At 39.8% G+C, this 15,471-nt stretch overlaps 1 protein-coding gene across 1 annotated transcript; it reads right to left on the reverse strand.

The window, feature by feature from the left end:
* Positions 1-187: 187 nt before the first annotated feature.
* Positions 188-10,865, reverse strand: LOC140235061 (acetylcholinesterase-like). Its single transcript, XM_072315099.1, has 10 exons — positions 10,704-10,865; positions 8,654-8,833; positions 7,432-7,594; positions 6,861-6,938; positions 5,627-5,745; positions 3,469-3,636; positions 2,427-2,875; positions 1,447-1,641; positions 806-987; positions 188-303 (listed from the first exon to the last, which is right to left on the reverse strand). The coding sequence occupies exons 1-10, from the start codon at positions 10,863-10,865 to the stop codon at positions 188-190; spliced, it is 1,812 nt and encodes a 603-aa protein (XP_072171200.1).
* Between the last annotated feature and the right edge of the window lie 4,606 nt (positions 10,866-15,471).

Below are 15,471 nucleotides of genomic sequence, written 5' to 3' on the forward strand. Positions count from 1 at the left end.
GTACAATTTAGTTTGATGCGTCGTTGTCACGCCATTTATTGCAATGGATACGTTTGCTATAGTTTACGGCTCTAACAATATTATTCTACCTTTAGACGGGAAATTTATGGTTGTTAATTTTTGAACCTTTTTGAGACCGCTTCTGTTGCATCAAAGCTGTTATCCAGTGTGCAGTCGATATATGCCTTTAGTTACAAATGGCGCCATTCTTATAATCTTCAAACGTCTGCTGCCACGATGCCATGTCGTCCTTCCAGTCGGCATAGCTTTCCCGCCACTCTTTTTCCTCTTCACCAATGTCACCTGCAACCAATGAACGGAAAAAGAACACTCTGTGAACTTTCGTGGATTAACAATCATACTATCTGAGGTATAGTTACATTAGTCATCCGTCAAGAGTAGTATCAACACAGTTACAGTAATGTTACAACCATATGCCACTTTCGGTTACAGTTTGTTAATCCGAAAATAAAACACGGTTCATATTTTCGGCGGTTCGTTTGTGCTCACTTTTTTTTTTTTCATTTTCGTATAAACGAACCTTATTTCATTTTCGGATGAGCTAATGTAAGGAACATCAACCCTTTGGAATAACGCCACAATGTTCGGATTAGCGTACATGTAGGCATACAGAATTTGCGTGTTTCGGAATAACGAACCTTCGGGGAATAACGAACGTCACCCACAACCATCGTGCACTACGACATGAGAGCGCATTACGAGCAAAACAGATTTTAAACAACACGTTTCTGAATATCAGAGACATTCCTTTTTTCTCGTGACGTATATTAAGGTGTCTACTTACTCGTAAAGACCATTAAGGACGGGATATGGACGTTCCAGAAGTGGCAGCCCCTGGCCCTCGCAGCTCTCCCCACTTTAAGTTCAGGTGCCATCTCCTTGTGATGGAGCTCGGGGATGGTGTAGAGGGGCCAGAGATCCCTCCCACTCCCCTCTGGTGCACCCTCGCTGGGTTTGCTCGGATCTCTGCGAACATTGAAGTCGTTATCTTATCAAGATCGAGAAATTTTATTCGTATTTTAGGTCCATCAAAAAAATCCAACCTACGAGGGCTGTCCCTGGACAAGGTATGAACGATGCATTCATGCATTTCTCATCATTTCCTGTACGCCAATACAAGGAAAAAAACGAATAAGAATACCACTATAATATCATTATAATGTTTTCCCTCCTTCGATAACATTGTTTTGTGACGTGACCATTCAATTTAATGAATAAATACGTGAAAATAGGGAGATATAATTTATCATTGTGTTTTGTTTGCAATGATGTAATAATGTATAACGCTTACAATGAATGATATGCCAGGTTTTAAAAGAAAAGGACATTTTAATTTTATGCTACTCAATAATTACCTGCAATCAATCCGAAAAAGAAAGAAGAAAGAAGGAAACAAAAGGAGAAGTGCTTGATGTATAACTTTACCCAGATTTAACAAAGTTTGTCCAGAATTCCATGAATTTGACGGAGAGTTCATTCTCTTCTTCAGTCATATTGTGGCCCTTGATGTTGTAGAGCTCGTCAATGAAAGGTATGCCGAAGACAAAAGTCAGGTCCTCCCCGTGCCCTGCCCCTAGCCAAGGCGTGGACGGATACGAATCTCCGTACTGAAAGAAACTCCTTGAGCGTGCGCGGATATCAAGATATAAACAAAGATAATATGTTTCACCAAAGAAAAACAAGAATCGCTCTATTATGTAACTTTTGAGAAGAGAGAGATGGCTGCAATTTTTGTCAAAATCTGAGAAACAATCGCACAAAAATTAATGATTCTGTTCAGTTGAGATTGGGGAAAATTCATTCACAGACAGCGATTATTGCTTTCCAGCATGTATAACTGAAATCTGCATTTTTCCTCGACACCTTTTCACGGCGTTACAACTTTGAGATAAAACACTCTGGACTTTTTTGTAGGATCTTAACTTGATGTTGACCTTCTAACATGTTGTAACTACGATAACAAACTATCTAACTGTGTTGAGAAAAACACAGCATTCTCGACAATACCAACAAAATAAAACATAATATCAAATTCTGGATGATTACAATTGTTCGTCAATGAAAATATCTCAGTTAGGAATCATGAAAGCAAACCCTTTATTACTCAATTAGGTGCTTTCCTGTGGTAAATTATCATGGTATCAATTAAACATTTTCTACACAACTAAATGGGATTATTTTGTTGTCTTTTTTAGACTTCACTCAAAGCTACAATACCGTGCATCCCATTATCATACAAAACACGGTTAGGACGAAATTTCGGGTACAACTAAGTGAAATGAAAATTATCAAGCATATAATCTGTTTATAATGTTTATCTGTTATCTACCACGAAATTTCGATACAACGAAAGAAAACTGCCGGTCTCGAGAAAATTTGTTACAGCGGGAATCGCCTGCATTTACTTTGATGGTTCGTGGGTCATGAAGTACTTGAAAACGGGCAGGTTGGCCGAGGCATGAATCCGAGCAGTGCGGTCCATGTGGGAGGCAACGTCGAAATCGGTCCCGAAATCGACGAGTGGTCGGAAGTAGTCCGCCAACGGGTCATCGGCGATCGTCCAGTCAACGTACTCCTGCCAAGCGGCGTCGATGAGGACCGCATCGCCCATCCCGTAGCTGGTCAGGATGTAACCTATATACCACTCGAAAAAATCATTGCTGATTTGAGGCGGGGTGGGGCTGCCCACGTATCGCGGAAAGTAGGAAAACGGCGTCAGCGTGCCCTCGTCCCTGTTGAAGCCAATAAGGAGCGGTACCCGGGCAAAGTCTCCCTTATCGTAAAGATTTTTGGGTGTGTCGTCCAGAAATGTACCGTCCAGGGTGACCGGATATCCACCGTCTGACCAATATATCTACGAAAAAATACATTGAATTGAGGTACACAAACAGAGAAAGACATAGTTTTAAGGTCAATGAAGACAAAAATAACCGACAGAAAAAAAAAAAAACTTGACATAAAATTTACAAGAAAGTCTTTAGATTCAATCATATCGCTTCTGTGGCACAGGATATAATGTCGTTTCAAAAGGTGACATGACTTGTACATCATAATAACAACAACAACACACCACAACAGGTAAAGAGCATGCCTCTTGTAGTTCCATACGTGAGTACGTTAAACTACGCTTTAGAATTTATATTGTCATAACCATTACTGTATGAATATCATAAATATTCAATTTTAAAGAATGTTTTATTATTCATCAATCAAACAAAATGTTACAAAACAATATACGACATTTTCACATTGATTTCCCTGAGTATTACAATTTGAATGAATGAATTATTTCACAATCATAACTGTGTCACCTAACAAGGTCAACGTCATATACAGAATTTTACAATATACCTCATCATAAATATTAGATATCACCATCGATGATACAAATGATTTTCAAATTAATCATATTAGTATTTGTACGAATGATTTATTTTGATAATCTACCTCATCGGCAGCAGCTAAAAGTGCCTTGCTATCCTGGAGTTTGAGACATTCCACCAAGGCGTCGGAAGATGACGTGTCGCACCCCATGGCTACCCCGAGTTGTGTAGACAAACGCCGTTCTCTCTCGGGGTCGTCCAAAAAGGCCCAGAGATCGAAAGCACTTCCGCTCTGTTGTTTACAGATGAATAATGCAGGGTTGCATGCGGGGAATGGGGATAATGTTCGTTATTCCGAAGCGTCATTAGGCCGGAAATGAAATGAGATTCATTATTCCGAAAACTGAATTATTTACGTTATTCCGAAGGTTCGTCATTGTACGAAAATGAAAGAAGGGTTCCTTATTCCGAAGGTTCATTAATTAAAAATTGAAAACAACAACAACAACAACAATAACAACATCAAAACAAACAAACAAACAAACAAACAAAAAACTAACAATGAGCCTTCGGAACAACGAGAAGTTTTCGTTTATTGATTAACGAATCTTCGGAATAACGGATCTTTTTCTTTTTTTTTTCATTTTCGGATTAACGAACCTTAAGAAGAACGAACTATAACCCTATAACCGCACGGATACTCCTTTCTGATAATTATAATGCATGCCTTTTTTTTTTCTAAGAGCATGGATGCGCATGGAAGATAATGTATATGGTTACAGCGTACGCATCATTTACTTAAGAAAAAGATCTTGAAATCAGTACCAAACAAGAAATAATGATAAGGGAAATTTCAAGTCCAACAGTGAGTGAAATAAACATAGAGTCTGGAAATAACATAAATAGATCAAATGAGTTGCATATAACAGCACAAGCATACTACCACCTTCATTAAATTCATAGGAATATGTGGGAAAAATGAAGTTGCTTCACGTTGGTTTTGTCCACTCAGCAGAAAGCTGTACCACTATAGCTTATTTCATGAGATCTGTAAAATGTCTTGTGGCCTGCTAGCCATAAACTTTAAGTCAGCTTTTCTTTTGGAGGACGCTCATCAACCCGCATTAATCGCCGGTCGGATTGGAAAAAAAAAAAGATAACATAATTTACAAGAGAGCAGTTACCTCACAGCAATGTAGCCATGCGATCAGTTGTTTCAGATCAGCCTTGGGCTCATACTGTTTGTTTTACACGTGCACAGTACATGCAGGCCCTCGTTAAAGTCTTCTTGATATTTGTCAACGGTGACATAATTTGCAATGCAAACTTTCCTTCATAGTGCACATGAGATAGGGTATGGTCGAAGCCTTATACATGAAAGTTATATGCCCCAGAAAGGGGGTACTGAGGATTCAGTCGTGAACTCTTTTGGCCACAAACTGACAAACGAAAAAAAAAAATAGAAATAAAGAATACAGTTTGACTGCAAAAAAGAGGAAATATTTGTAATACTACGGATATAGAAAATATACAAACCTACAATTAATAGCAAAATAGGTTTTTACCAAGGAGGTACTATAGGCGCCTAGTTATAGCTCTTTGGTTTTACATCGTTCCCCCTCGATGCCCGGCCAGAGCATCAAGCGTTATGACCCTGGACCAAGGTTAATAACCAGAAGCAGCAAGATGGACTCTACGGGCCTGTTGCATGAAACTTTTTACCTGAGAAAAACTCGTGTAAGAACAGAAAACTCAGGTTAGTATGATTCTGACATTGACTTCAACACAGGAAAAAAAGAAAATCTGAGATTTCTCAGATAAAAAGTGTTATGCAACAGGCCCCACATCCCTATTCCACCCCACCCTCATAAACACAAATCAAATCACGTTACGCGGCACCTGGCCTTGATGTAACGATTTAAGTACTGCAGTATATCGTATCTCGCTATACTAAAATGTCTTTATGCTCTATTATAGTTGCAAAATACGAATGACGTCACTGACGATCATACCAGTATAATTGTTGTGCAACGCAAAGTTTTACATTGACACACGAGGAGATACGTATAAAAGCACGGTGGTACTCGTATCAAACTTTTCCCTATAAGTGCCAGAAATAATAATTCTCATTTATCTGTGATGTATATTTTTCACCTGCTGGCATAATCATGACGAATGTACAGTCAATACAGGTCTATAGGTTTCTTCCCTTTTTGTCACAAAGCACTGATGTTAATATAGTTTACTACCTGAATTTGTAGCTTATGCAGACTATTTCTTACCTGCATCATCGCCTGAGTAAAGTATCCCCGGCTAAGTTTGGACACGATATGGAAACCGACACTAGACGAGCCTGCGCTTTCCCCGAAAATGGTGATCTTGTCTTTGTCTCCTCCGAAAGCTGCAGAATGATGGAGGTAAAACGTGATTGGCAGCATTAACGTCTGGCACTAAGAATTTGGTTGTAGAAATTCTAACCATATTAGTTGTATTCTCTAATCTCCCTCTCTCTTCATCTTTTTTTTCTAAAACGAAGAGATATAGACTGAATGTAACTATGTGCATACTAAACATTACGCCCCGTTTTAACAGAGCTTTTCAAGCCAGAGTTACCGCGACAACGTCTGGGCAATCTTTATTTACCCTGCCTGTTAAAACGGTCCCCGCAAAATGTTGCTCGGACGTTGTCGCGGTAACTTTCACCAAATTCTACTCTGGCCAGCTATAGAGTAGTTACCCTGACATTACTCCGACATTTCCCCATACCCCCGACAACCATTCTGGCGGTAGCATTTCTTTGATACACTCAATACGCATGCGCAATAGTCCAAACGGGTAGGTTGTTATGGACACCTACCCGGAGGTTTTCGGCCCCTCGCTCTCTCCTGCGGTTTTATTGCCAAAGGCAAGGAATTTTGTTCTCCGGATGTTGTCCCGACGTTGTCGGGGTAAGGTCGGTTAAAACATGGGCTTTATTTTCTATCGTCTACAATGATATTGCATTATCATTTCTCCACGTCAAGTATATAGCTATCATCTATAAAAAGCGATCTTTCCTCCAAAGCAGACTCATGGCTCTAACGAGTATTTTTCTTCAGGAATTTTAAAGCATTATAGCCTTTGCTTGTTGAAATCTTCCACTTCTCACATTAGAATATCTAGGACCCATAAGAAGGAAAAAATGCCCACACATAATTGGAAAAGTGAATCACTTCTAGAGATTGATTTTTAAAGATATATACAGAGAAAGTACCTATTTAGAATAGATTTATCAAACCCAGCTATTAACCTTGCGATAAACCACGACAGAGTCTGAATTAAACATGGACATCGATCACCATCAGCTTACTGACTGATAGTTTCTACTCCATCAGATTATAGTAAAGTCATCAAAAACTGTTGTATTTCGATCCGAGCAGCCTACATATCCAAAACGAAGCAAGAAAACTCGATAATCCAAATTTATTTCAACCACAAATATAAAAAACAACAACACTCAAAACACCGTCCTCGTACCAGCAATGTTTTCATTGATCCATTTCAGGGCAGCCACTTGGTCCATCATTCCAAAATTTCCAGGAGCAACGTCATCCTCTACAGATACAGAAAGGGTGGATAATAATGAATTACGCATAATAGTACGGAATAAAGAGAAAAGAAAAAAAAAACCATGTAATATAAAAGAAGCAAATTGGAAAGAATGGGAAAAGTGTTTATCACTGCATGTGTTGTTTGATTCCTTCTGTATGTGCAGGGGACGCGGAATAAGAGTTTGGGACTCAAAGTAATCTTGGTTCTTTAAAAATAAAATGTCGAAAAAAAGAATAGAAGAGAAGCCTGTACTTCCATGTATGAGTTACACCCCGAGATTATTCCAAACCAGGTTAGGACGATATTGGGCAGAGGTAGCACTGAACCTGATCCTACAGTATGTAGGTACTGGGGTGCTACCAGAATAAGAACTTTGTATACTGTTCTCGTGATACAGAACAAAATAGAACAGAACACGAAAAAGCAAAGTAAAGCAAAGCAAAACATATCAAAACAATACATACTTTAGATGTCATATGTGGGAACAAAACTTCACCTGTTGAAAACTGTGCAAATACGCCCAGGCGGTAATTTATGGCCACCATTATGACGTCACCGACGGTTACCAATGGGATACCGCTGTAATCGTATGACATGGCCGTGTCGGCACTGAAGCTTCCCCCATGAATCCATACCATCACAGGGATGCCAGCAGAAGACTGCATGATGGAATAATGATGCAAAGAAAGGTTTCTCAATGAAGATAATTCATTTCGTCACCTCTGCATGAAAAAAGCACCACGGCCGTAAATCATGGCCACTTCTGCGGGCCTGAAGCAAGTCTGACTTAACGTGGTAAAAAAAGATTGTAACGAAAATTAATGGTCAGCACTTAACCGTCAGAATGTATCAAGCAAAACTATATCACGCAGGATCTTCCAATATAGTTTTCTTTTGATTCCTGTCCCTAAGGCTGGGCTTTCCGTCCGGCTACCTTGGTCAGACTTTACCATTATATCCTATAGCATTGCCAGGTAACCATTAATACACAGGGGTAGAGATGTACATGGTGTATAAATTTATACTGCCGCAGGACGTAGGCTCTTGACACTGCTTGATGAGATTTGAACTCGAGACCTTCATTGATTGACAGTAAAAAGTCTTTATGTCACAGTGCCACCTCTGTTGATTACGATTATCATTTGAAATAATTGTAGTAAGGGAGATCACGGTTCAGTCTAGAAGGTCTATCTCACTCATGAAGGAAACTCCGCCGCGACCGCCGCGACTGGCGCGATTCCTGCGAATCTCAAGACCAAGAAATGGCGACCAAGAAGGCGACTCGAAGACGATGTCCGAGACGTCTCGAAACACGGTGACAACTTATTCGACAAGAAGTCGCGAAGACGTCGCCGCGACGTCTTCGGTAGGTCGCCAATGGGTCTCCGCATGGGTCGCAGAGACGTCTTTGAGACCTTGGAGAGCTCGCGGACAAAATTAAAGTCTCCGCGACTCACGGTTGTGACTAAGGAGACGTCGCGGAGACATTGCGGAGACGTCTCCGAGACTAGCTGGAGACTAGATAAAGTCTTGGGGGGGGGGGGGGATCGAACATGGTCGATTCTCTCGCGACTCCCCGGAGACCAGGGTGTCTCCAAGAAACGTCTCTGCGACCGTACCGCCACCACTTCGCGAACATCAAGGCTCGAGTCGCCATCAGGTCACCACCTATCTCCAAGCCAGTGAGATACCCACTTAACCTGGCAGCTTACCTGCACTGGGCTTGGGGCGAAAATGTTAAGGTACAAACAATCCTCCGACATCACGGGTACGGGCGAACTCTCGTACGGCGTCTGGAGACAACCCGGTGAAAACTCGGTAGCATTTCTCTCACCGTCCCATGCTACCTTGGGCTGTGGCGGTGTAAAGCGCTCCGGAGGATCGGCGTAGGGTACTCCCTGAATAAAAGAAAGAACATGGATGAAGAACGGGTAACTCATTTAAACCTATCCTTAAGGACGTACAATACTGAATCTGTTACAGCATATAAAGAACCACGTGTAGGTCTATCGTTCACCAAAATACAACGCGGCTTTTTCTATCACCAAACATCAGATAAAAACCCTGTCTAGACGCCATTCTCTCTGTCTTTGAACGCGGAACGATAGAATAGTCATGATAATAATGACAATGACGATAATGGTGACATTGATAATGATAATAATAACAACGCTCATTACAATAAGAATAGCACTGATAATGATAATGATGAAACGAGTTTAATAATATAGAACGCCTGACAGTATATTCAATGATTTGACTGCAAAAGCTCCTTATGTACTTGCACATGCATGCGCACTGTAAGATGTAAATACTAGGCTATTGACGTAGTCGTCAACCTTTGCCATGAGTGGTGCCAACATAAATGAAACGGTTTTAAAATTGCATTTGTTTGCGAGGGCTTTAAGATATTTTTAACACTTAAATCCTTACTTATTCCTTACAACAGCCTCATGATTTCTGAAAAGTGGCATGTTTTTCTTCTTTTTTTACCGGCCCCGCGATTATAGGTGGGCCCATACATCCGCGATGAAAAAAAAGAAAAAGAAGAAGATAAAATTACTGAAGTTGTGGCATCTGATCGAGTTTTGTTACTTAACTCTAAAGAGTAGGTATGGATTAGACCCCATAAGACGATCGTAGGGTTACGTGTCTCACACTCGTCTTTTATCACAATGCAAACACAGACTAACAACCCTGGCTCAAAACTAAGGCAGATTGGACAGATACTGTGACGTTCGTCAACACGCGCTCTAAATGAAGCAATTTGTTGAAATTCTCCTTATATATAGGCACTTTGTTGGGGATGAGAAACCCGGATGAGAAGGTAAGAAGGTGAGAAGGTAATATGCGAAAATTAAGCTATTAATATAGGCGCCTTTGGTACTCTGTGTGAGAATCAGAGTAGGCAGTCTGCAAAAGCTCACTTCGGCGCCATAGATATGGGACCAGGAGCCCGTTGCATAAAAGTTGCAATTATGGTAACTTTGCCATCCAATGGTAACTTCCATGGAATTCTTGATTTTGATTGGCTGTTGAGTATTGTTGCCATGGTAGTTACCATTGGATGGCAAAGTTGCCATAATTGTAACTTTTATGCAACGGGCCCCAGAAGGCGGGAAGGCAATTGTATTATACAACTTGTCGAGTACACTATGGAGGAGGCAAGGGGCCATTACCGATATTGTTCTAAAAAACCCCAAAACAAAACAAACGAAAACAAAAAGGCACTTGTAATATGGCCCGTCATATCCAAGTCGGTTTTTTTGTTGTTGTCTGTTGTTGTTGTTTTTTTTTTGCCACACAGTTCGTTCCCGCTATCATAAACAAGCAGAGCTGATGAATTATACTATGCTCTAATAATTAGTATGTTTTAATTTATCAGTTAAGAAAAACTGTGAGAAATACAGAAATTCGATGAAGTATGACTAGTGTCTTCATTTTTTTTTTCAAACCGGCATTTTTTTTTCCTTCATTTTTTTTTTTTTTTTTTTTTTTTTTTTTTTTTTAACAGCAGGTCTACAATGCATTAATATTTTTGATAGTACGGGCGAACTCTCGGTTGATGGTACAAAACCTTTACATCGGCCGAAATGGGATCAACAATATATTTTTTTTTCTCAACATAATGATTGCACGCTTTGGATAGAGTAGCACTTCATAAGATGAAATTAGCTGGGCAGATATTCTTTATCTTCAATGCACCCATGAGCAAAATTATGTAAAAGATGTGAAATCGAGAAGTAGGCCCTACATTGTTTTTCCTACCAGAAAGACGTCGATGTCACGTGATTTTCCGATGTACTCGTCTTCGCTGAAGTGCACCGTCTTGCCGACAAGGATTCCCTCGTTGACTCTCACTTGAGGGTTCTGGGAGTTAACCGTCACGAGGACAGCGAAAACTCCCCAAATGGTGCGAAATGACTGCATCATAACATCGGACACTGGACTTCTAACTTTCAAATAACGATGATCCCGTTACAGTTTAAACTCGTCAGAAGGACTGGAATGGTTGCAGTTGGATGCCGGACGCGTTTTTCTTTTACTGTGCGTAATTATCACTGCAAACTTGTTAGGGGGAGCCTGTATCACTTGCCTATACAGAGTTGTCTTACACAATGCAATCATCGGATCGAGACCTTCTCATGATTCTCCGTAAGAGGTTTAGACATGATGTAAGTGAGCAATCTTATCTGTGTAACGTATTGGAGAAGAATACTGGAAAAACAAGATTTGATTGCTTTGACCCTGGGCGATACGCAACATTTTCTGCTCCTAAAGTTAAGAACGTCGTTAGGAGTGCAAATAAATTAAACTCAGAGCGACTCACAAGGCCTCGGCAGAGACAGATAGGTAAAGACTGACAAACGGATAGAGACTTGTATATTTTACACATTTACAGATAAACATAGTACATACATACACACATACACGTACACACACACACACACACACACACAAACGAACAAGAATACATACGCTATATACAAACACAGGGGAGGCGGAACGGGGGGGGGGGGGGAGGGAGGGGACTGCAGCGCCGACATTTTATCTTAAAACAAGGAAAAGTGGAAATTACGCGGTGCGTAATATATGTCCCCGCCGGAAGTAGCATTTTGTAGCAAAATGTACAATATAGGTCAAAAATCAAGGTCAAAGATCAAAGAAGTCAAAGGTCAAAATTCTGTGTAGAAGTTTTGAAGTGCTCACCTAGTGCCATCACATAAAGCAAACGGAATCGAAGTCGGGTTAGAAGTGGCGAAGGAGTAGCATTTTGTACCAAAATGTACAACAAAATGTAGGTCAAAAATTAAGGTCAAAGGTCAAAGAAGTCAAAGGTCAAAATTCTGCGTAGAAGTTTTGAAGCCCTCACCTAGTGCCATCACATAAATCAGACAGAATCGAAATCGGGTAAGAAATGGCGAAGGAGTAGCATTTTGTAGCAAAATGTACAATACAGGTCAAAAATCAAGGTCAAAGGTCAAAGAAGTCAAAGGTCAAAATTCTGTGTAGAAGTTTTGAAGCCCTCACCTAGTGCCATCACATAAAGCAAACAGAATCAAAATCAGGTTAGAAATGGCGAAGGAGTAGCATTTTGTAGCAAAATGTACAATACAGGTCAAAAATCAAGGTCAAAGAAGTCAAAGGTAAAAATTCTGTATAAAAGTTTTGAAGCCCTCACCTAGTGCCATCACATAAAGCAAACGGAATCGAAATCGGGTTAGAAATGGCGAAGGAGTAGCATTTTGTAGCAAAATGTACAACAAAATGTAGGTCAAAAATTAATGTCAAAGGTCAAAGAAGTCAAAGGTCAAAATTCTGTGTAGAAGTTTTGAAGCCCTCACCTAGTGCCATCACATAAATCAAACAGAATCGAAATCGGGTAAGAAATGGCGAAGGAGTAGCATTTTGTAGCAAAATTTACAATACAGGTCAAAAATCAAGGTCAAAGGTCAAAGAAGTCAAAGGTCAAAATTCTGTGCAGAAGTTTTGAAGCCCTCACCTAGTGCCATCACATAAAGCAAACGGAATCGAAATCGAGTAAGAAATGGCAAAGGAGTAGCATTTTGTAGCCAATGTACAATATGGGTCAAAAATGAAGGTCAAAGGCCAAAGAAGTCAAAGGTCAAAACTCTGTGTAGAAGTTTTGAAGCCCTCACCTAGTGCCATCACATAAAGCAAACGAAATCGAAATCGGGTAAGAAATGGCGAAGGAGTAGCATTTTGTAGCAAAATGTACAATACAGGTCAAAAATCAAGGTCAAAGAAGTCAAAGGTAAAAATTCTGTATAAAAGTTTTGAAGCCCTCACCTAGTGCCATCACATAAAGCAAACGGAATCGAAATCGGGTTAGAAATGGCGAAGGAGTAGCATTTTGTACCAAAATGTACAACAAAATGTAGGTCAAAATTTAAGGTCAAAGAAGTCAAAGAAGTCAAAGGTCAAAATTCTGTGTAAGGTTTTGAAGCCCTCACCTAGTGCCATCACATAAATCAAACAGAATCGAAATCGGGTAAGAAATGGCGAAGGAGTAGCATTTTGTAGCAAAATGTACAATACAGGTCAAAAATCAAGGTCAAAGGTCAAAGAAGTCAAAGGTCAAAATTCTGTGTAGAAGTTTTGAAGCCCTCACCTAGTGCCATCACATAAAGCAAACAGAATCGAAATAGGGTTAGAAATGGCGAAGGAGTAGCATTTTGTAGCCAATGTACAATATGGGTCAAAAATCAATGTCAAAGGTCAAAGAAGTCAAAGGTCAAAATTCTGTGTAGAAGTTTTGAAGCCCTCACCTAGTGCCATCACATAAAGCAAACGAAATCGAAATCGGGTAAGAAATGGCAAAGGAGTAGCATTTTGTAGCAAAATGTACAATACAGGTCAAAAATCAAGGTCAAAGAAGTCAAAGGTCAAAATTCTGTATAGAAGTTTTGAAGCCCTCACCTAGTGCCATCACATAAAGCAAGCGGAATTGAAATCGGGTTAGAAATGGCGAAGGAGTAGCATTTTGTAGCAAAATGTACAATATAGGTCAAACGGACACATGGACACACACACGTACGGAGCCCGTTTTATAGTCCCCTGCTCGAACTCGTTCGGCGGGGACAAAAAAAAAAGAAGAGGAAATATCAGCGCCTATGACTACCCAAAGGGTCCCCTTAGATGGGCCTACTTCTAGTCTATAAGTGGGGGGCTCGACCCCAGCAGCCCCCCTCCTGAAAAAAAAAATGATCCGCAGTCTCTGATACATACAGTACACTACTACGAACTCAGCTTTCAGAATAGCGCGCGTATCAGTCTTTTTTCTTTTTTTTTCTTTTTTCCCCCGATGAATGTACCTTCGGAATAAGGAACCTAACTTCATTCTGGGAAAATGGAGGCCTTACTTTATATCAAGAATTCCCACTTGTAATGTATATACTTCACAGCTCCCCTACCCTACAAAAGAAAAGGAAAAAAAAAAAAGAAGAAAAAACAAACAAACGTTCCGCGGTCCCTAATACATACGTATACTACAACGAACAATACATACGCTCCTATACGAACACTCTGACGAAGATTCAGAACAAAGCACTTTTTCTTTTTTTTTCATTCTCGATTTCACGAGCCTTCAGAATAACAAACTTTTTTTTCATTTTCAGATAAACGAACCTTCCAAATAACGACCAAATTATTAGGCGCACACACACACACACACACACACACCACAGCACCTACAAATAAAGTTACATGTGTTCAATGGGTCATGAACTGGCTGATTATGATAAGAGTACTTAAAATCAAACAATAACAATACAATCAATGAATATCAACAGAAGCACACAGAGAGAAATAAAAAGATGCACACATTGCTGTTGGTTTTTTTTTTTTCTCCAATTTATAGGCCATACCTTGCCAATTCAATTAATCTGGAACATAATAATAATGCAACAAAATATTTTGCACACATAAATGACAGAGGCTTTATCTTCTTAAACAAATTTATACATGCAGCAGCAATTCGATTCATTATGAGTACAAAACTATACATTCATCTGAGAGCAATGAGAAAGTACAAGTCATTATAAGAGTACATGTATTATTCAAATGAGTTAATAGCAACACTGATCCTGAGTATTGATAGTTAAAGGAGTCATCGACTGCTGTTCAGACTACAAATGACACTTTACTACCAATTGACAGATACTGCATAATCTAGGAAATATATTTTGTTTAAGCACAGCTATATAGTAATCTTTGAATGGATGTGCACCAAAATCTCCCATGGCCCGAAGTGTAAGCATAAGTATGATACTATTTGATCCACTGAAAGTGATGACAGAGGAAGTCTTGACAGGTAAAATATAATGGGAGTGAACTAAATAACCAATTTCAGACTAACTGTGTATGTCCAGTGTCTAGCTCTCTTTTTGTAATATGTTCCTGCTGAAATTTGAATCATAAACATGGGGAAAAAATGTGCAGTCTGCACCCCCCCCCCTTCCCAAGAAGAGATGTCACTGCCTTCCCCCAAATCTTATAATGTGATGCTTGATATGTGTTTAGTTTGTCTCCTGCTAGGGAGCATAAACTCCAGATCGAGCATCGTAATTATTCAAAGAATAAAAGAGACAGAATGGACGATATATATGCTGAATTTAAGTAGTTGACCAGTTTGTTTTTGAGCTCTACAGCCCATCAGGCGATGAAGTAGGGAAAAGTTATTTGAATTCAATGAAATAAAACCCCATGTATCAATTTCTACTGCTTAATCATTTCACCTCTATGCCTAGTAGGAGTTGTTTTCCAGTCGCCCACTAAAATTTGACTACAGCATTGCACTTGCTCCTGCTGAATTCTTTGCTAAATTTGACAGCAAGCCATCACCCATACTGGCGACAGCACTCCCCAAAGAAGCGTATTTCAGTTTCTTTCATTTGATGCATGTCCTATTCTCCACAAGCAGTTAAATTTCTATGAATTCAAACATTCAATCAAGCTACAAAATAATCAGCATTCACCTTCTTCTGTGCATGTTTGCTTGTATCTATTTCAGCCT

The sequence above is a fragment of the Diadema setosum genome, chromosome 11 (assembly GCF_964275005.1).
Source record: "Diadema setosum chromosome 11, eeDiaSeto1, whole genome shotgun sequence".
Classification (NCBI taxonomy): Eukaryota; Metazoa; Echinodermata; class Echinoidea; order Diadematoida; family Diadematidae; genus Diadema; species Diadema setosum.